The sequence below is a fragment of the Spermophilus citellus genome, assembly GCF_964194105.1.
Source record: "Spermophilus citellus genome assembly, chromosome: 14".
Classification (NCBI taxonomy): domain Eukaryota; kingdom Metazoa; phylum Chordata; class Mammalia; order Rodentia; family Sciuridae; genus Spermophilus; species Spermophilus citellus.
In genome coordinates, this window is record NC_138194.1 from 69,022,227 (window position 1) to 69,044,161 (window position 21,935).

Genomic DNA, 21,935 nt, shown 5'->3' on the forward strand with positions numbered 1-21,935 from the left:
TCACTCTTGCCACCGATCTGTTGAAGATCGGTGCCTCTACTGCCTCTATTGCTCCAGATGGGGAATCTATTTCCATTTTAGACAGGCTGTACTTCTGAGTGATGTTTAAAGTGGTTTAGATGCCTCTGCACGAGGTACCAGAATCCAATGGCCAGTCCATCTCCCTAGCATCAACTCTGTCATCCAAGAGCAACAGGATCTTAAAATCATGGGCAAAGCCAGGTGCCAAGATACTCACAAGGAAAGTGACCTGCCAGCACTTCACCCTGCTCATCTGGAAGGTGACATCCTGGGTCTGGTTGTCAGGCAGTGTTATGCAGCAGCTGATCTCATGATTGCCCACAGAAAGAAGAGCCCTGCAGCCTGGTTCCGGGTAGTCACAGGTGCATGGGTCCAGTTGCATGCATCCGTAGTGTCGCACCTCCTGGGACAGCTCCAAAAACTGCGGAGGCATGTGGTGAGGGGGAGGACAAAGCAAAAGACCACTTGAAGCAGGTGAAAACCTCATGTGAGAACCCCCTGCCATTCTAACAGCAGGCTGGATTTGCTGTTAGAATAAGCCCTGGGGAAATTCAAGGTGTGTCCTGCAGGGCAGGGTTCATTCCTGCCTCATTCACCACTGTGTCCCCAATGTATCTCTTTTTAGTTTTTAAAACTAACCTAAGCAGGGTGTGGTGGCACACACCTATAATTCCAGCAGCTTGGGAGGCTGAGGCAGGAGAATCGCAAGTTCAAAGCCAGCCTTGGCAATTTAGCAAGGCCTTAAGTAACTCAGTGAGACCCTGACTCTTAAATTAAACACAAAAAGGATTGGGGATGTGGCTTAATGGCTGAGCACCCTTGGATTCACTCCCCAGTACAAAAAGAAATAAAATAAAATAAAAATTAACCTGAGATCTAAATAGGAGGAAAAGTCGTCGTTTTTCAGGCTACTTTATATGACGGTGGAGAAAGAGACTTTGGAAATGGCAAGTTAGAGCACAAGTAGATCTCTTTCCTAAGCAAGTTGTGGACAGCGTCCAAATGCCAAGGGGTCACTTTTATGTTAATTGTAAAGTTTAGCTTTTTCATCTGCTTCTGAACTAACCTCAGAACAGAGGTTCACACCTGTGGTCCCGGCATCCTGTCCCATTAACATCTATCCAGGATTTTTAGTTTTTTAACCATGTATTATTATTAATGATTGTGTTAAAATGAGCTAACATGGGTTTGGTGACCTCCACCTTGTTTTTACAGCTGTCACCCTGGTCCTGGTCTAATGGAGTGTGAGATGTGTGTACAGAGAACAGAATTCTCAGTTTAGCACGTGGAAAATTAGAAAGACTACCACCCCGTGACAACCTTGCTCTTTCCCCATCCTTTCCTGAAGCAAGGGAACTTACATCTCCCTTTCAAGGACCATGTGAGGCGCTCTGTGATAAAGTGAAACACGCCAAAATGTAAGCAAAGAGGGTCACCAGACTCTCGATCTCACGATGATAGCACGAGCATTTGAAGCTACTGTCTCTGCCAGTCGTGTGGAACAGCTTCGGCCCATGCTTCACCTTAAGAGATGCATTCAGCCGCCTAGCCTCTGGTTGAGTCAGTAGAAAAATCAGAAACTACAGAGTGGGAGGACATGGTACTGAGTCTTTTTGTCACAGAAAAAAAGAGAGAGTTTAATGTAGTTTAGAGAGGCATCTGGATCACATTAAATATCACTTAATAGTAAAACCCATCTAAAGGTTTCCGGCATTTGCTAAGATACTTTCTTACTTGAGATGTGGCATAAGTCTTATCTGAAAACACTTTTTAAAATTGCAATAAACTCGTGGCTGCAATGAATTTGAAGAGATGAAAGTGTTTAATTAAAACTAAGGTTCCATTTTGGAAGGACGTTGATGATAAATAAGTAACTTACTCAACATACTTATTGGTATTTGTCATTCACAAAGGAATGCTGTGATATCACCAACTATATGAAAACCAGAAGACAGAAACCTGGAAGGATCATCTACTTGAAAAACTAGTTCTTTTAAGAAGAATATACCTGAAAAAGACAATTTCATATATATAGCTGCAGAAGATATGTTTGTCTATTTCCATTTAGAGCAGGGGGCTGGCAAAGTCTTCTGTAAAGAGCCATATAATAAATACTTCTGGCTTTAGGGACATATAGTCTGTGAAGCATCTTATCATCTCTGCCACTGCAGCCTTAGATAATAATACATAAATGAATAAGTAAGACTGGTGCCAATAAAAGTTCATATACAAAAGTGGCCCATGAGCCATAGTTAGCTTATCCCGATAACTATGCTGATTCCAATCAAATGACTCTTTAAGTTAATCTCACTCATTTCCAATTCCAAGTTTTTCTGTACATGTATATAAAGCAAAGCAAAAATTGTTAATATGTTTGTTCCATTAGCAGTAGAACTCTACAAACACTTAAATAATGCTGGTTATGGATTAGCACACTTAGAGGCTGTGAGAGAAAACAAGTTCATTTCATTAATGACTCAATTTTTATAATCTAATTTGTGTATTCAAAGTTTGTAAAAGACAATCACAAATCATATGGCATTTTTAGGTGAAATGTTTATCATAGAAGATAAAATTTGTTTTGCAGAAAAAAATACAAATACACATGCGCTAGAGCACAGATACATAGTAAAAACAGTATTTTTGCTAAAATAAGAAGTTAGGAAAAAAAAAAGAAAAAGAAGCCCACTGAGAAAAAAAAAAAAGAAGTTAGAGCTGGTATGCACTGCTTTGGTGTACACAACTTGTAACTGTGACCAAAGGAGCAGTATTACACATCAAAATAGAAGCTGTACTTGTCAAAATGTACAGATACACAAGAAACTGAACTCCCAGGGTTTTCTGTCTTAGCAAAGTGGAAGTGGAATACCAAGGGGGAAATGCTAAACTGGCAGTAGGTGCCTTTCCTTTTGTTTACTTTTTTCTTTTTTTGCTATCTATCCATAAATATCTCCAAGTATCTGAGCCTTTGCAGAATTATTTTCTAGGTCAACCTAAATCAAATGAGTCCTCTACATTTTGGTGGCATTTTGTTCAAACCAGTGCTGCAGTTGCAAACACAGGCAAAGTCTAAAGAATGAGAAAAAACAGCACGGTGAGGTAGAGGCCATGCCTTCTGCTAAAGCCTGCCTTGGACTCACATATCCTGCTCAGGGGCAGGAGGTATGTGAGTGGGTACTGCTGTCATATAAGCTTAAAAATGGATGTTCCCATGGAATAACAGAACACACAGCTAAAGGTGGAGATGTTGGCTGCAGTATTCTCAGAGCTTCACCAAGACCTGTTCCAGGTGCTGGGAACACAGAGAGTAGGTATAAATTAGATACAGTCCGGGACCTCATGGTGCTCACTGCCAAAGTGATTTATAGCAGCAAAAGCTAGAAACAACCTGACTCTAATAATAGAAATAGGCTAGCTAAATGATAACCCAACCACAAAACGAGGAATACTCTGGAGTCGTTAAAAACTATGTGGAGGATCTACATTAATTAACTTGGCAAAGAACTCATAACATACTGTCTGTATTTTTTAGAATCTTTAAGCAATAAGCTTTTATTAATTCTATAATCAGAAAAAAATCAATGAAAGTGTTCTCTTTTTTTTAAAAGAGAGTCTTACTTTTAGTATTTAATGGGTTTATAAATTATAGCAACAGCTCAATTGTAATATGAACTCCCTTCTAAGGATGTCTCTTGGTACAGTTTTTGACTCACCTTTATTTGATTGTTTTCTTTCTGGAAAGCCTCTAATTCCTGCCTCTGGGCCTGTGTGGGTTTGGCGCATTCTTCTTCAATGTCCTGTACTGCCTTCAAACAATGGAAATTGACAATTTACTGACTTTAGCAGAAATGAATTAATCTGACAAAAACATACTCATGTTTGAAGGGCTATAAAAATAGTCCCAAGCAGATCTATGTAGATACTTAACATGACAAGAAGGTTGCTTTTTAAATTAGTGGGTAGGAAAAGATTGTACAACAGTTTGGGGACAATAGGCAACACTTGGTTAAAAAAAAAATACCCCCCCACAAGAACCAGAAAAATAAAGGTGAGTATGTTTATCTGATCTTAAGGTAAGAACCATTTTTTTAAAGGTATACAGACAAAATGTCATAATAAAGGAGTAATCATATATAATTACATGAAAACATGAATAGCTGCACATAAACCCACCAAGAACAAAACAGAGAAGCAAGTGGTAAACCAGAGGAAATGACTGTATTGTATATGGCATGGAGTTAACATTGATCAAAGCAACAGGAAAAATGTAAATATCCCCAACATGAATACGAACAAAAGATATGTATTGACAATTGATCAAAAGGAATTCCAGATAACAAATATATATTCAGCCTTTCTAGCAATCAAAGAAATTTTTGCCTCTTAATTTGGCAAAGACTAAAGCACACAATCAGAATTGACAAGGGTTTGGGGAAACTGGACATTCCATATAGGACTAATGGGCTTAATTTGTAACTTTCTAGAGCTAATTTGGTGATACAAATATAAAACTACCTGTAAGAATCATAAGCACAGATGTGGGGAAAATATTTATAAAATTATTGCTGCTACTGTTTGTAATAATTTAAATTTTTTTAAATTTATTAAAATTGGCAAACCCACACAGTGTCTCCTCTGTATCCCTGGGTTCCACATTCACTGATTAAACCAAAATGGATAGAATACATTTTGGGGAAAAATGCATCTGTGCTGAATGTTTAGACTTCATTATTTTTCTTCATTATTTTTTAGTGTTTTTCCTTCATTATTATTCCTTAAACAACACAATCTAACTATGATTTACATAGCATTTAAACTGCATTAGGTATTATAATAATGCAATCTAGAAATTTAAGTATTTGGGAAGATGTGAGTAGATTATATGGAAATACTACAATGTTTTATTGAGAAGACTTAAGCATTCTTAAATTTGGTATCTGTCATGGGTCCTGGAGTCAATTTCCTGTGGATACTGAGGGACGTTTGTATAGTGCTCTCTATGTATCAGGCAAGGTTCTAATTTCTCTAAAACAAAAGTAATCCTTAGAGCCACTGTGCGAGGTAGGTGCTATTATGAAATACCCCCAAATAAGTAACTGATCATACATTTAAACAAATAATAGGTTATTCCCTCATTCAAAATTATATAGAACATTTTTAAAGTGGGGAAAATTGATACATGAAAAGAAGAATATCAAGTTACAAAATAAGAGTATAATAATAGACCCTAATTTTTTATAAAACAACGAAATAAATATATATCAAAACAATCTCGTAAGAGCATTACAAATCAAGGAAGTGGATGTGCATGTAAACTAAATATATATGAAATAAACACATCAAAAAAGTTAAGAGTTGGGAGTACATAGCTCATTTAAGGTTTTGGGTAACATTAACTTTTGTTGTACAGTTTTCTAGATTTGTAAAACTTTTAAAAGAGGAAAAAAAAATTTTTTTTTGCATGTTAAAAAATTAAAATTGAATGTGTCACTGGGCCCCATTTGCTCAGTTTTGTGTCACCACCATCCACAAATGTTTTCAAACTCCAAAGCCCTAGTGGGTTTCTCAGTTGTCTCCTAATCCAAGGTGGGTCCCAGCAGAACAACTCCTAGAAGACAACTGCCCCTGAGGAAGCTCATTAGAATTGCTCTGAAGCCAGGTAAAAAATGGAAGCCATTGGGTTGGGGTTGGGGTTCAGGGGCAGAGCGCTCGCCTAGCATGTGTGAGGCACTGCGTTCGATCCTCAGCACTACATAAATACATAAAAAATAAAGATATTGTATCCACCTATAAGTAAAAAATAAATATATATATTTTTAAATGGAAGCCATAAAGCCCATTGGCTACAGCCTGCCTGTGCTGCAGGGACCTTCTGGAACACTTCCCAGCTCCCTTCCCCTTGTACCAGCCTGGCCCCAGGAGCTCTGGTGTGAGGTGCACCTCCTCAACCACGTAGCTACTTCTGTGTCTCCTGATCAAAAAGCATTTGCCATTGTTCCTCAGTCTGTCAACCCTTCAAGGGAAGAACTGGTGTTTTTCACCTCAGTGCATCTGCCCAGGGTCCCGTATACAGCAAACACTCAACAGTTGCTCACCACTTACCAGGACTTTCTTTATGCCTTAGCCTGAACATAAGTCTGTGTGTTATGTCCTGGCTGGGTATGCCTTATCTCCAAAAGGAAAATGAAAGCTGAATAGATTTTTTTTTTTTGCATTTCTGTTTATATTAAAGAGAAGAAAAATAACATTTGTTGACAGTCTTTAGCTAGGTTTTCTCATTGACTTTTTCCTAACTATTCTATGGGACAGGAATGATTATCACCATTTTATAGATGAATAAAATGAGGTCCAGAGAGGGTATGATGTTCAAGATGACCCAGTCAATAAGTGGCAGCAGTTAGGTTAAACCCAAAGCCTTGTACTGTTGCCCAGGATGCTGAATTCTTACAGAGTAGGCAGCTCCCTCCCCAAGGCTTTCTCTTTGTCACTAAATGTCCTCAAAAGTGAACCTGCATACTGTACCAGATTGGAGCCAGAACGATCATTTTCATGAATTCGATATGATATTAGAGCCCCTAAGGACAGTGAACACAGGGTACAATGTCTGAGAGGAGGCATAGCTAATTAATGTAGATAAACAGCAACCACGGCAGGAAGAATTGGCTGAAGACTTATTCGGCATCCAGATTACCCAGGATTCTCAAACACTGAGATTTAAGTGTCCTTTAATGTAAGCAGGACAACTGGTTTTGTTTGGCTATCTTTCAAAAGAGATGGCCCTGATGATGGGTTCACAAGTCATCACTTAAATGCATCATGTACAGGACCTCCCTCCCAGATGGTCAGACCATGGGGGAGTCAAGACCAGACAAATGTCTCTACTTAGTCACATGGGGCTTGAACACTGGCTAATGGGGACTCATGCAGAACCTAATTTTAACAGTCAAGCAAAATCACAAAAGTCATGGTTTTTAAGAGCTTCAATCACACATGCTCTGCAGAAGGTACAATGGTGAGAAATGGAGAGCACATGTGTGTCCAAGGAAGGCCTCGGCTACTCCACTCTGGCTGGGTGAAATCAGTACAGGAAGACCCGGAACATGTGTGCCTGCATGTGACCTCACAGTGCTGGGGGACTAGGGATCAGCCCACACCCCCGTCATCAAGTCACTGCACTGACAAGAGGCTAGCCCCTTTGAGGGAAGGGGCACACCTTTTTCTAACTTCTTTTACTGTTTCTTTGGTCTTTTTTGCGGGGGGTTCTGGGGATCAAACCCAGAGCCTCACACATGCTAGGCAAGCACGCTGGCCTGGTGTCCGTGAACACCTGGGAACGGCCAGCAAAGCAGTAGAAAACTGAGGAGGGGGTCCCCAGGGCGCATCAGAGGCAGGATCTGCTACCATTTCCCTGCCTGGCAGAACCTTTGCCACACAAGACAGGGGAAGGGAAAGGAGACTGAACTCTAAATTTACTTTTTGGGGGGTTAGGGGGTGAAGGTAAGCAGGACCAACTACATATTTTGCAGGGCTTACCGAGCACAAAAGAAAATGCAGAGGCCCTTGTTCAAAAGTAATTAAGAATTTAAAAATGGCAACAGCAGAGCATCAGACAAGCCCAGGAGGGCCTCCTGAGCACTGGACACATATGACTGCACAGGCTATGTTCTCATAAAGCCAGCCCTAAAGCAGGTGTGCCCTCTCCTGGCTCAGGGAACAGCAGATTATGTAAAGTGAGATTTAGGGACCATGTGTGGCCTTACATTTGCAGGGTTTTCCTTTCTAGTCTCATCTTATTAGCCTAAGTGACAGGGTCACCTGCAAATTCACAGAGTAACTATTAAAATAAAGATTGAAATATTATTTCCCTCTTCTAAACTGCTCTACTTTTTAAATTTTAAAATTGTGATAAATATATGCAGCATAACATTTATCACCATTCATAAGTGTTCAGTGACACTGTATACATTAACAATATCGTGTAACTGTTACCACTATCTATACTGAAATTATTTTCACTATCCTCCAACAAAAAATTCTGTACCTGTTAAATAGTAACTTTCCCTTCTCTTTTCCCCCAGTCCCTAGTCACCTCTACTGTAGTTGACTCTGCCTATTCTAAGTATGGAGATACAATCCTTAACTATTATATATTTTTTAATGATTCTAAACCAAGTGGCCTAAATACACAGGATTCTCACCTGCATGTACAGCAGATCTACGGCTGCTCTGCAGTCCATCAGCACAGAGTCAAGGGCTGGATCCATGTACCTACGTAATTTAGGAACATTACATGAATTTATAAGACAGGCTAATGGCACACCTGGGAGGAAGTGCTTTTGAAAGCAGTGGCCCCTTCTATCACAAAGCCACCCCCTCTACCCCCTGCACTTGCCAAGCCTTCACTGTCTCCCTCCAGCCCTTCTGTTTCCATTTTTTTTTTTTTTTTTTTTTTTTTTTTGGTAATGCTATGAGTCTTACCCGATGAGCTCTGAGAGTAAAAACGCAAAAAATAAAATAGTAAAGCTTTGGGAAAATGGTCTGCATTCCTGGCCCCACTCAGCCTCACTCTTGGCCTCCCAGTTTTGGATTCCCCACCCCTCAACACCTAGCATGGTCACCTGCCCCACATCTACCACCATTGCCTACTTGGCCACCCTCACTACTCACTTGAGCTGCTTAAGGAAGCTCCTTCCCAGGCTTTCTGCCTCAGTCTCACGCTCACAGTCCAACACAAGTGGCTGTTGTCTGATAGTCAGAGTTGTAGGAGTTGGGTCATTTATTCTGTTTACTTCTGAGGTCCTTTGTGGGGCCACCCCTGCCCTCACTTCCATTCCATCTCTTATCATTCCCATACCCAACTCTACATTCCAAGTGAGCTTCTCTGCTCTCCTCCTACCCCGACAGAGCATGCTTCACAGCCCTCCTGCCCTGACTTATCTCCCTTTTTCTGCAAGCCTCCCCAGGGGCCCTGCTCCCCAAGCCAGTGTTAGCAATCCATCTTGTGTGCCTTGTCAGCATCTAGCTTATCCTGACCACTGCTCTGATCAAGTTTTCTTGACAAGAGATGTCAAGACCCCAACCTCTGTTGAGAAGTGCCCTCCTGGGTCTTGGCAGAATGAGTGGCAAATAGCAGGGGCTCCATTTCTGTCTATCAGATCCAGAATCATCAGAACAGACTGAAATTCAGAACTGTGTATGCACAGCAGCATGCTAAGAATGGGCGGAAACAGGAAGGGCGTGCCCTTCCTGATCTACTGATCTACAGTCAACCGGAAGGCAGAGGCAAGCAGTGACTGTTCTGGGAAGCACAGTGTGACCAGATTGGCAGGGATGACAGACTCAGAAAGGGATGAAAATGGAGATTGAGGGTCAACTTCATTTGGGGGGTGGGGAGAAGGAACTGAAGCATTCATATGGTAAATAGCTAAATACAAGTGACATTGCATTTAGCTATTTACCATATCCCAGAGGATCCTGTGGAGCACAGAATAGTGTCTGTCACACCAGAAAGATGGAGGTCCCAAACCCATCCTAAGATGGGACTCTGGAGGCAGTGGGGGATACAGAGCAGGCACCATCTAGTCTGGAAGAAACCATATCATCACTGGAAGAAGAGGCCTTACCTACTGGAATCACACAGCTCTTAGAACTGGCCTCCCTACCTCCACCTGATAAAACCTCCACTGGAAAGAGGGGGAGGCATTGTGGGAGGCTCTGCCAGGCTCTCCCCAGGAGATCTCTCTGCTGAGGATCTGAAGACCTGATCCTCAGCTCTAGGAACAGAAGCAAACTCCCTTCTTTCCACACTCACAGATGATCTGCTTAGCCCTGCTGCTGGCTTATGATTGGCAGGTATTTTATCTCGAATTTACCATCTAGGATTTATTTTTTAAATGAAGACATAGGCAAAGCCTGATTTCTAATTCAAGCCTCAAGGTTAGGGACAGAATCCTCCTCTCTCCTGTGATCTCAAGTGAAAAAGCTAAGCCCCAAAGACTTTTATGGTTGCTATGATCATCAATATCATCAATATTATGATTAAAAAAATGACCAAAACTTTTGGAGCATATATAATCACTCTACAAGAACCCTAAGAGGGCCAGGTGTGTGAGTTCAAAGCCAGCCTCATCAACTTAGCTAGGTGCTAAGCAACTCAGTGAGACCCTGTCTCTAAATAAACTATAAAATAGGGATGGGGGATGGGAGGATTAAATGAACTCCAGATAGGGCAGAGGGAAAAAGGGGAGGGAGGAGAAGGGAGGGGGCACAGGGGTAGGAAAAACAGTGGAATGCGATGGTCATCATTACTCTAAGTACATGTATGAAGAACGAAGGATGTGACTCTACCTTTTGTACAATCAGAGATATGAAAAACTGTACTCTATATGTGTAATATGAATTGTAATACAACCTGTTGTCATTTACAACAAATTAAAATTTTAAAAAAAAGAGATGGGGATGTGGCTCAGAGGTTGAGTGCCTCTGAGTTCATACCCAGTACCAAAAAAAAAAAAAAAAAAGAAAGAAAGAAAGAAAGAAAAAGAAAAAAATCCTAGAAGAAAACACTATTATTCCCATATTACAGATAAAGAAACTGAAGATTAGGGGCTTAAATAACTTGGCTAAGGTTATGAAGCTGAGAGCTGGGACTTAGGTACAGGAACTCTGATTCAGGAACCACCATGCTCAGCCACTTTGTAGTAAGCAGCTTACAAACAGTTATTCTCTAACTCTTAGATGGACCCAAGTCCTTACCTACTTCTCAGGGTTTTTTGATGATTTCTCAGAATACTTCTGAGCAATTAACTTCTATTCTTGCTGGGGATATCCTAAAATTCAAAACCATAAACTGGAGCTCTAGTAAGGCATCACAAGGTCAAGTTATCTACTATCCCCAGATTTTGAAATGCCTTTCTTTAAGGCTTCTGCACTCAGGTTGCAGAATAACGGGGCTGGGAGAAAGCAAACTTAAGTAGCAAAGGTAATAAAATCTAGAGGCTACAGATGATAGGGTTGCAGGTGTGTAAATGTCCTGTTTCTCATTGTTACTGTCTGTCTGATGTTCTCCAGAGGACCCCTGTCTCTGGGGAACGATAGGATTTTCTGCAGAGGAACACTTGCATTCTATTGATCTAGAAACATGAGTAGCCCTGGTACATACAACCCTGGCATAGCCTTTATGAATGCAAACTGAATTCTTAAGAGTTCAAATTCACTGCAAATTGGTTGAGTTCACCTTTTGCCTCCAGGGAATACTACAGTGCAATAATAGATGAATCAGACTTGCTGGGTAATTATCAACAAATCCTTGCATTAATACAGTCAGGAATCCATTCCAGAGCAAACCCATGACATCTTGCTCCCATCTACTCTGCCCCTACTGCTGTCTCTCAAGGCTTCCTTTCTTGCTTGCCTTTCAGCAGAACGGAGGCCACAGTCCTCATTACAATATCCCCAAGGATTCCCTTGAGACTGGTGAAAGTCATCCTGCACATCTTCTTTAGGACAAATATTACAGTTCATGTCACCCTCTCTCTTCCTCATGACTTTCCTTTTAATTTCCCCAAGTTCCTGGTCTCTCTCCTATGGTGGGGCTGTGGGCAGGCCATGGTGAGACACTGATATGTTCTGATCCGCAAGGGTTTCTGTCACCATAACAACTTACCACTTTCTGAGTCCAACCTTACAGTTTTCCACCTCAGCATTGCAAAGACAAACGTAAGGGAGTTCAAAGTCTGCCAACTTCTTCACAACTAGAGAGAGGGGAAAGAAAGGCAGGCTGGTCAAAACAGCACACAGAGGTGACACACAGAAGCTTTCAAATGAGAAAGGAAGACATTACTTTTGGGGGGAAAAATCACACTAAGAATATTCTCTTGTATGAGGATATAATTTTTTACCTTTCTCAAGTTCATCAAAAAATAAATACTATTTGATCTGCATCAAATCCCAGGTCCTTGGGTAGGATATTTACACTGTGATACAGATGGAGAAATAGATCCAGAGATGCCCAGGGCTATCGCTGGCCTTAGCTCCTCGGGACCAGTCTCCCACATCCCTTGGCTTCCATCAAACCACCTCCCACTGCTTCTTGAGAAAACACAGAAACTAAGATAACTAATACCATTTCATATCTTTAAAAGTCTTGTAATATGTAGAATGAATCAGAATGGAAAGCAATAGCCATGGAAATCAGACTGTTATCTCTCATTAGAACTTTTTTTTTAAGGAATCTAAAAGTTATTATATCATCCACATTTGATAACAAATATTCCCTAAGAAGGAAATGTCATACTGTATGAGATGTCCTGAAATCTGGGGTCTAGCACTCACAAGGAAGGTGAGGCATGGCCTGTGGCCAGAAGCCAGGACAGGCCCAGGGGTGAATGGGAGAGGACATTAGATTGGAATTGGCAGGCACAGAAAAGAACAGGTACCAGAATGACCAAGGTCTTGCTCTTAACAACTTCTGTTTCTCTGGGGCTACTCATCCCAGCTCACTCTGAACAAGAACACAATCGCTTATTCCCCATATTTTTGATCCAGAGCTGAGAACAGTGGTCCCAACACCACAATCCCTTCGCTATGACTCTTGCATCTCCTGGGCTGAACCTCTGTTCACACCTACCCTCTCCATCCCCAGGCTGCCCATACATACTCCTTCTTACCAGAAAGCTTGCCCTCCTTGCAAAACCGAATGAGAAAGAGGCCAAAGTAGCCCACAAGTTCTTGACGCAGTCCAAACTTGTGCGACACCACCTTTAACCAGAGACGAGCAAAAGGAAGAACATCAGGGAGCCATCCACACATCCTAAATGTGATGTGAAGGACTGGAGTGACCTACACACGTCGGTTACAAGTGCTTTTGTGAGACAGTAGACATAGAAATCTTTCTGGAATCTAAAAATGACACACGCTCATTTTAGAAAAGTTAGAGTGAAGAAAATAAAAGCTAGTCCCACCACAGTGCTCAGTGACTGGCTTCTGTCAAGGATGGTTGTCACATATTGGGTGTGGACACCACATGTCCTGCCTCATTTTGGTGCTTATTGTACCCTGGAGGGCGGCAACCATTCTCTATAAACATCTGTCTTCTGAAATATCTGCCCCTTTAAGACTGGGCTCCCTTTCCTTGAACTCCCAGTCTTTTTTTCTTTTTTAATTCCCATTTATGGGGACTCATACAATGGTATGATACATATATACATTGTGTAAGGTTCAAATCGGGGTAAGTAACTCTTTTTTCTCAAACCTTTATATATTTTTTTCAAGGCAAAAGCATTTGAAATCCTTTCTTCCAGCTATTTCAATACACAGTACATTATTATTATTTATAGTCAACTTGCCATACAATAGAGTACCTAATTTTTTCCTCCCATCCAACTGTACGCTGGTACCTAGGCACCTTGGTTTTCACTTGCCAGGTCCCCTCCGCAGCCCTGGAGGATCCGCCTCCTCCGCCCCGCACACTCGGAGGCTCTAAGCTCCGCTCCAGTTCTCCAGGTGGCAGTAGGATAAATGCCAGCCTCAAAGGGGTACTTTTACTGTCAGAGATTTGTAAATTACCTCTTGAGACAGTCTGACTAGGTGCCTGGTGTGGGTGTGTGTTCTTGGCATGGCTGTAATAAATAGCGTGGGAGCGCTCTCACACATGCTGCTCAATGCGCATGCGCTTTCCTCCACCCTTTGTGTATCAGAGGTTGAACTCAGGGTGCTTAACCACTGAGCAATTTCCCCAGAATTTTTTAAAAAAATACTTGTTTACACAGTGTCTCTTTAAGTTGCTTAGAGCCTCTCTAAGTTGTTGAAGCTGGCTTTGAACTAGTGATCCTCCTGCCTCTGCCTCCTGAGCCGCTGGGATTACAGGCATGAGCCACCACTCACGATTCCGCTTCCTTTTTCTCTCACTTTTCTCCCTTACAAAACATCCCAGACTGATGACTGATGACTGATGACTGATGAAGGGCTCCCCCATATGCATGGGTGAATGTGTGTGTGTGGTAGGAAATAGCGTCACAGGCTTCTTTTTCCTACAGTAAATCTGGCCCATGTCCTTTTGCGATCCACTTAGCAAAAGCCACAAGAGGAACACAAAAGCTTTCTAGAATTGCTAGCATTTGGATCTGGAATGCTGTGTCCCTCCATCCCCGCCCGACCGCCCCAAGGCCCCTGTACTAAAGGCTTAGGTGGTAGACCTTTAAGAAATGGGACTGGAAGGCCATGGAGACATGCCTTTAAAGGGGATTGTGAGACCCTGATGTCTGTCTCTCTTCCCACCTACCTCTCCCCTGGCAATGAGGTGAGGGGCGTCTTGCTCTGCCACACACTTCTGCCAGCATATGCTGCCTCACCATAGGCACAGTGCAATTTGGCTGACCAATCATGGACTGGAACCTCCAAAACTGTGAGCCTGGTTGTCCTATATTGGGTGTGGACACGTGTCTTGCCTCATGTCGGGGAGGAGGGACCTTCAAGAAATCCCCTGTCACCCTCCACCAGGACCTGTCACCACCATCCTAAGTATGGCCTGTTCCAGACTCAGCTGGCACCATCCCTCTGTCTGTTCCCAACCCTGGTGCAGCCCACAAAAAATCATTTAGCATATTTCCAGGTCATATCCTAGCTAAGTTCCAAAGAGGGGACAGCAGCCTTAGGAATTCCCTCAGAGCTCTTAGGAAAATTGACACCCACAGAGCAGCCCTGAAGGATTGGCTAATACTGAGTTTCCTTGGTCAGTCTTCCAGGAAATCACAGCAACTCCTGTAGGTAAGTCATCCACAGCATAAAAGACCAGGCAGAAAACTTCTGGAAGTTAATCATGTACCAGTCCCCTGCTTTTAAAGTAGAATTATCCCTAGATTCAGCTCTGGAGCTGGAGTTTAAACAAAACTTACTTCTAGAATTCTTTCAGCCATATCTGATGTTAGAATTTCCACTTTAATACTCCTTCCATTGGGCAGAAATATATCCAGAGCAGCTTTCTCCGTAGCAACATCAAACGTGTTCTGTAAGTGACAGGAAAACAGAGTCAGCCTCCACACTCCCTGCAGGAGGGAGTGACCAGGGGCAGCTTTACCTGCTGCTCTTTAGGTAGACAGTTCCAATGAGAGAGAGCCCACTGAAGAGATTTTTGGTGGGAGTTCTTCTGGGGGACAAAATGGGGGTGATAAGGGGTGTGGAAAGGGGCCAAGACAGAGCAATAACACAAAGCTTGAAAATTTTTCAACAACAGAGCATCCATTCTGGAAGATAATTTTTTTTTAAATAAAATCATCCTCAGTGATCTCAGAGTTAACTCTCACCATTTTTAATATTAAGCATCCCTAAAAGTCTATATCTCATATTTTTTTCTGACATTAGCGTGTGTGGCCTTTCCTCATAGCAGCTAATTCTCTAGTTCTTGGATGCCAAACGAGTGTCCAACAACTTAATTCAGTTCTAATATAACTTAGCAGGTAAATGAGCAGATCCCACAAAGTAAAGGTTCAGTTTTACAAAACTGCCCTGCTTCAGACCAGCTGCAAATGGGGCGTTAAGTCTACTCACATTTCTTCCCAGGTGACTACAAATTCAGGATCCTATGACTCCCTCTCAGCCTTCATAATTTTCTAGAATGACTCAAGGATTTCAGGAAAACAGTCTACCATTACCAGCTCATTTTAAAGAATACAACTCAGGAACAGCCAAACAAGACATGCAGAGCACAAGAGTCGTGGCACTTCCAGGCCGCCCCTGGGTGAGCCAGACTCCCAGCACCTTCAGGTCTTCACCAGTCTGAAGCTCTCCAAACCCCACCATTTATAGGGTTCATAGAGGTTCCGTCACTCATGCCATGTGACTGTGTGCAAACCTGGGCAAGTAACTCCCCCACTCCATACCGCATTCCTTCAGCCCTAAAATAAGAATAATTTAGTGCCCATCTTAGAGGGTTGTGGTGAGGATTCATGGAGGCAATGCAGAAACAATCTGGAACATCCCTTATCACAAACATTCATGGTGGCTTCATTGTTTCAATGCAATAGGAAGTTACATACCTTTGATTTGATTTAGTATTCATAGGTAAGAAATAAAGGGAGTTGAGAAAGCTTTAGGAAGTGTTTTCAACACTCCTATGCAATGAGGTACTGAGATTGCTAATTCATTATCTTAAACCATCTCTGAAGTCCATCTACATGTCTTCAGCTCCAGCACTTTAGACCCATCTCTCACCTCCCCTGGCCTCGACTTCTGCACCAGCCTCCTTAGCAGGTCTGCTTCTTTCATTCTTCTTCCCACAAAGCAGTCCCCACCAGCAGCCCGAGAAGTCTTTAAGAAAGCAAACCCCAAAATGTCTCTTTCTTGCTCAAAATCTCCCAACGTCCTCACATTGCTCATGGGACACCCAGCTCTTCACCACCAGTCAGGAGGAGACAGGTCGGTCGGCTATTCCTCCTCACCTCCTTTATTCCTTCTCTCCAGAACATCACCCAGAGGAGTTCCCTGTTCATTAGATGGAAGATTGGGGCTCACTCCTTCATCTGGGCTCTAACCTTACCATGCCGCAGAACAGGGGCTCAGAGAATGCAGTCTACACAGAGGAAAGCAGCCCCTGGGGTAGGAAGCAAGAAGAGGGAGCTGACCAAATTTCAAATTTCCATGATTTTTCAATCAGATGAATACATTTCCTTTTTTTGATTTGTATCCCTATTTAACGGTAGTTTAAAAAGGACTGATGAAAATGGAAGCCATTGAGCTCTACCTTATCTACTAAGTATTTGTTGGTTGAATGTTCTTGACTTTTCAATACTTCATTTGCTTAAAGTGAGGGAGATATAAAAGGACCAGGGCAAGATGGCAAGTGAGGAGGTCAGGGGCAGGCTCAGAACAGAGGAGCATGGAGAGGGTCTTCCGATGAGGTCAACTGACAGAAGTGCTTGTGGACACAAGCTGGGGAGCCAATCAGACAGACACTTCTGTTCTCATGCTCCTAAGCAGGAGAACCAATAGAAAACCTAAAATAGACATATGGACACAGGGGTGGAGGGCACCAATCAATAACAGTGAAGAGAGCATGGTCAGGGGAGGAGATAAGGAAAGAAGGAAACTCCAGAGACCATAGAAAGTACAGGCCAAAACTCCCCACTGGACTCCCAGCTCCAAGGCCCCCTTTCTTTGGAGAAGTCTGTTACTGTCACTTTTCCAAAAAACCTGCTGCTTGCTTGCTATCTCTATGTCCTGCTCTTCAATTCTTTGCCGAGCAGAGACAATGAATCCAGCATCCCTAGATGGTAACAAAAACTTGATTAGATTGTAAACTCCTTCAGAGCAGGATCGTGTGGACAGAGTACTTGTGCTAATATCAATAGACACTTGAATCTTGGTACCATATTCTCAAAATAATCCAAATGAGAGATAAAAAGAAGTAGAATCGTGGCACCTAAACTGGAACATCTGAAAATGAATTGTTTCTGTGCATAACCTCCTTCTCTAGCCCAACAGAATGTGCTTACCCTACAGGTATTTGAGAAAAGAACACCAAGGTTAAGTCTCTCCAATGTTCTCTTTCGACACCATCACACTGGTGTTGATTGGCAGAACCTCTTCTCAGTGGATAACTGCTACATTGAGGGATGTGATGGGTTAAAGGGGCACCCAGATCTTTGCCTTGGTCAGATGAGCAAGTGCTCCCTACACGTCCCAGGATGGCCTCACCCAATGGCATCTGACTCACATTCTAGTCCAACCTTCTCCACTTTTCCCAAGACTCCAGCCACACCCACCTCCTTCCTGTCCCCCCTTAACCTCACTTCCCATAAGTCACAGAGAAAACATCAAGATGTGAACTTAATCTACTTCTGCTCATAGTCACAGTCCAAGCTTGGACTATATCTGTAGCTTCACCTATTCTTTGCCTGTGTCTCACATTCAGTTTTAGAGATGGCCTTCCTCTGCCTGACTCCAGGTGGTGTTAATCATCCTTCCTCAAGGACTTGGGGTTACTGACTACCCAGGCCCTCCTGCCCACTCCCCTCCTCTCCTGGTTCCTTCCCTACCAGGCAAAGTCTCATTCTAAACAACAGAAAGACAAAAGCTCTTGGTGGATCATTTCCAAGAGAGAATCTGACCCATTTGACCCTGGAGAAAATTCTGATTTTAGCACTTCACAAGCATCAAAAGAGTTAGTCATACATTTAAGCACAAATATCTATATATCTATATCTATATCTATCTATCTATCTAATCTCTAAGTCTTTTAATGGTTCTGTTTAACTTGAAGAAAACTCAGGTTGTTCAAGAGAAAAAAATATTGCTTGGTTCCGAAGGAAAAGTATTTTGAAAACACCAACTAAGGATTTAATTTATTAAAATTGTGACATAACAAAGTTAGGGAGAGGGTAGGTATAGAAGAAGAGATAGAAGAAAGCTGAAGTCCCCAGCCCCATAACACTCTGTGGAAAATGTTGAAAAATTGAATACAAGACAGTCTGAGATAAGCAAGCACATGAAAGCATAAAGTCTAAAGACTTTAGTTTTAGTTTTGCCTTTTCAAAAGTTCCTTATCTCTAAAGTGATCACAAAAATCCAGAGTTTAGTGAGTCGTGCAGGGGGGTTTAGACACACAAGACAAAGGGGATCATGTGGGGGCAGGGTTGGGTAGGTACCTCCACTCTAGAAATATCTCCTAACATGAAAGGAGCCAAGGCTCTGGACCCAGGCTCCATGAATGTGGACCCCAGTCTTCCACTCTCCAAAGGTGAGTTCTCAACCTCAAGTAATACTACCTCCTTCAACCAGTCATGAGAAACAGCATGAAGCACTGGGCCAAATCAGTGAAAAGCCCTTTTAGGGGTAAAATGCCTTTAATTTTTGCATCTAAGCTTTGACCATCCCTGATGGCAGCTTTCCTGAGAAGGATTCTTAGAATGTCATGTCCATACACACTTTTAATATAGTGTGCCCTTGTCCAGAGGCAGGAAGATGCTCTCGTATTTTCTGAGCCTTGAAGGGCCAGGCCTGGATTGTGTGATTATTTGTCAATAACCACCAGGAAACTACTGGCTACTGCACTTAGCAGATGAAGGGAAAATATCCAAGTGGGAAAACTCATCCCTACTTCATGGCAGATCCACAAATCACTGCTCATTCTGAGCCTCCTAGCCCCCCAGCCCCTCAGCCTCCCAGCCTCCCAGCCTCGTAGGAGTTATCCTGCCATAAGCTCCACTGGCTATTTCTCTCCTGTGTTGACTAACTCTATGCACTGCCATGGATCCTTCCAGTTCTGGAGGGCACTCAGGGGCAGGGTCTGCAGGCAGCAGGGAAGTGGGAGTCGGCTCACCTGCCACATGATGTGATCACTGCTTCCCTTTCACCCGTATTGTCCTGATTCTCCCCACACCTCCAGACACTATTTCATTGTTTCCTTCCTCCAAGGGAAAAAATTTAAAAGTCAGAGTGTATGTGATCTTCCTGCCCACCCTGGAAACCTTCAAAGAGCAGCTAAATGTCACTTCCTTTAGAACATCACCCCAGACATGGTCTCACCATGTCTTCCAGACACACTCATCTTGTGGTAATGCCTCCTGGCTGTCTTTTCACCAGGTCACACTTGGAAGATGACAGCATTTGCACTGCACACCGGGGTAAGTAGGCGTGCACTGCTGGGGGTAGCAGAGTCCGTAAATACCACATCAGAGTTGATGGGACAAAAATCTTGACACATTACTAACCGTCTCGGGCAACACAGCCCTGCACCATAGCACTCCGAGTATATCATGTGTATGGTGCATCCCAGTGCAGGGCCTGGTACTATGGCATGGTGCCCACTGCAGTTAATGACGTGCCAAGTGACATTTCTGTCTCTCCAAGAAAACAAACTCTGTGAGCCAGACTGGGCATCATTTATTGCTGTCTCATCTGCCTCTAGTGGAGGGTCAGCTCACAGCAATCGTCAACACATATTTGTTGAATGTAGAGCAACAGATGATGGGATAAACCAGGCAGGTACAATGAACTTCACTTCCCTATCAAAACCGTAATGTAAACCTCCTTTTTAGATATTTTCGAAAGTAGAACCACCTCTGCCCTGCTCTCCTTTTAGAGGCAAAGAGAAAACTATCTTGGATTAAAAAGTTAAAATAGTTCCAGGCCTGCACCACTGGATATTGGAGGGGCTGCCAAGCACTGATAACGAAGATGGAGGTGGGACGGGGAAAAGAGGACTCAAGAAGTAATACAGAAGCTCTCTGAAAGCAGTTCCTCAGGGAGGGCTCAGCAGGGCTGGGAGCACAACTCTGGGCCCCATTTGACACTGCCTAGATGCAGGGGAGAGTGAAGAAATGTGCAGAAACTCCATCTTTGCAATCTCTCAGCATGGTTGAGAAGAGAAAAAGACATTAGCTACAGTAGTGACTACCCCTTAAGCATTAACGTTGTTCCAGATGGTATTTAAGTGCTCAAAGGAGTATTAGTTCATTTAATCCTCAAAGCAACAATAAGAGAAGAACTCCTCTCCCCTTTACAGATGGAGATACTAAAATGCAAAGAGGCTAAAATTTTCTCAGACATATGACTTGAAAGTCAAGTGGCCAAAATTTGAACCTGGATCATCTCATTCCTGACCCTGAACTCTTTAACCACTACACTAGTTCAGGGACTGCTGATCTGAGCTAACAGAAGGATTTAAAATGCTAAGCCATGATCCAGGGAGCTGTGGTTTATGCTTCATTGCTAGACGAAACACTTGGGTCTTATGGCAGAGAATTAGTGAGAAAATGTTCAGAAACAAGAGGCAAGATCCAGAAATACAACAGACAGACTCAAGAGACCCAACTCAAGTCCCTCCCTACAGTTTAGCATGCATGGGCAAACAGCTAAGGCACAAAGCACAGCCCTTCCAAAGTTGAACAATAACCTGAAAAGAATTGCTAAGGAACCCATGCAAAAATCCTGCAAGATTATGCTAAGTGAAGCTAGCCAATCCCTAAAAAACAAAGGCCAAATGTCTTCTTTGATATAAGGGGAGTAACTAAGGACAGAGTAGGGATGAAGAGCATGAGAAGAAGATTAACATTAAACAGGTCTGGGTTATACAAAATTACATACAAGAGGAAGTGAGGGGAAAGGGAAAAATAATACAAGGGGGAGAAATGAATTACAGTAGAGGGGGTAGAGAGAGAAGAGGGGAGGGGAGGGGAGGGGAGGGGGGATAGTAGAGGATAGGAAAGGCAGCAAAATACAACAGACATGAGTATGTCAATATGTAAATCAGTGGAAGTGTAACTGATGTGACTCTGCAATCTGTATACGGGGTAAAAATGGGAGTTCATAACCCACTTGAATCAAAGTGTGAAATATGATATATCAAGAACTATGTAATGTTTTGAACAACCAATAAAAAAAATAATAATAACAAAAAAAAAAAACATTAAACAGGGATGAAAGGTGCGAGGGAAAGGGAGAGAGAAGGGAAATTGCATGGAAATGGAAGGTGATCCTCAGGGTTATACAAAATTACATACAAGAGGAAGTGAGGGGTAAGGGAAGAATAATACAAGTGGAAGAAAAGATTTACAGTATAGGGGGTAGAGAGAGTAGAGGGGAGGGGAGGGGAGGGGAGGGGGGATAGTAGAGGATAGGAAAGGCAGCAGAATACAACAGACACTAGAATGGCAATGTGTAAATCAATGGAAGTGTAAATGATGTGATTCAGCAATCTGTATACGGGGTAAAAATGGGAGTTCATAACCCACTTGAATCAAACTGTGAAATATTATATATCAAGAACTATGTAATGTTTTGAACGACCAACAATAAAAAAAAGAAAAAAAAATCCTGCAAGATTCTAAGAAGAAACACAATCCACTATCGGCATAAAATATATACCTGGGGGGTTGGAGTTGTAGCTTAGTGGTAGAGCACTTGCCTGGCATGTGTGA

At 42.5% G+C, this 21,935-nt stretch overlaps 1 protein-coding gene across 4 annotated transcripts in view; it reads right to left on the bottom strand.

Annotated features, from left to right (window-relative positions):
- The window catches only part of SNX31 (sorting nexin 31), a 60,166-nt gene that overhangs the window by 21,641 nt on the left and 16,590 nt on the right, over window positions 1-21,935 (bottom strand). For all 4 annotated transcript variants that reach the window (XM_081266151.1, XM_081266150.1, XM_081266149.1 and 1 more), the window contains 6 exons: window positions 14,916-15,026; window positions 12,690-12,780; window positions 11,687-11,774; window positions 8,220-8,289; window positions 3,735-3,827; window positions 239-442 (listed from right to left, as the gene is read on the bottom strand). In XM_081266151.1, coding sequence (XP_081122277.1) covers window positions 239-442; window positions 3,735-3,827; window positions 8,220-8,289; window positions 11,687-11,774; window positions 12,690-12,780; window positions 14,916-15,026 — 657 coding nt within the window. The remainder of the gene's footprint in view (window positions 1-238; window positions 443-3,734; window positions 3,828-8,219; window positions 8,290-11,686; window positions 11,775-12,689; window positions 12,781-14,915; window positions 15,027-21,935) is intronic.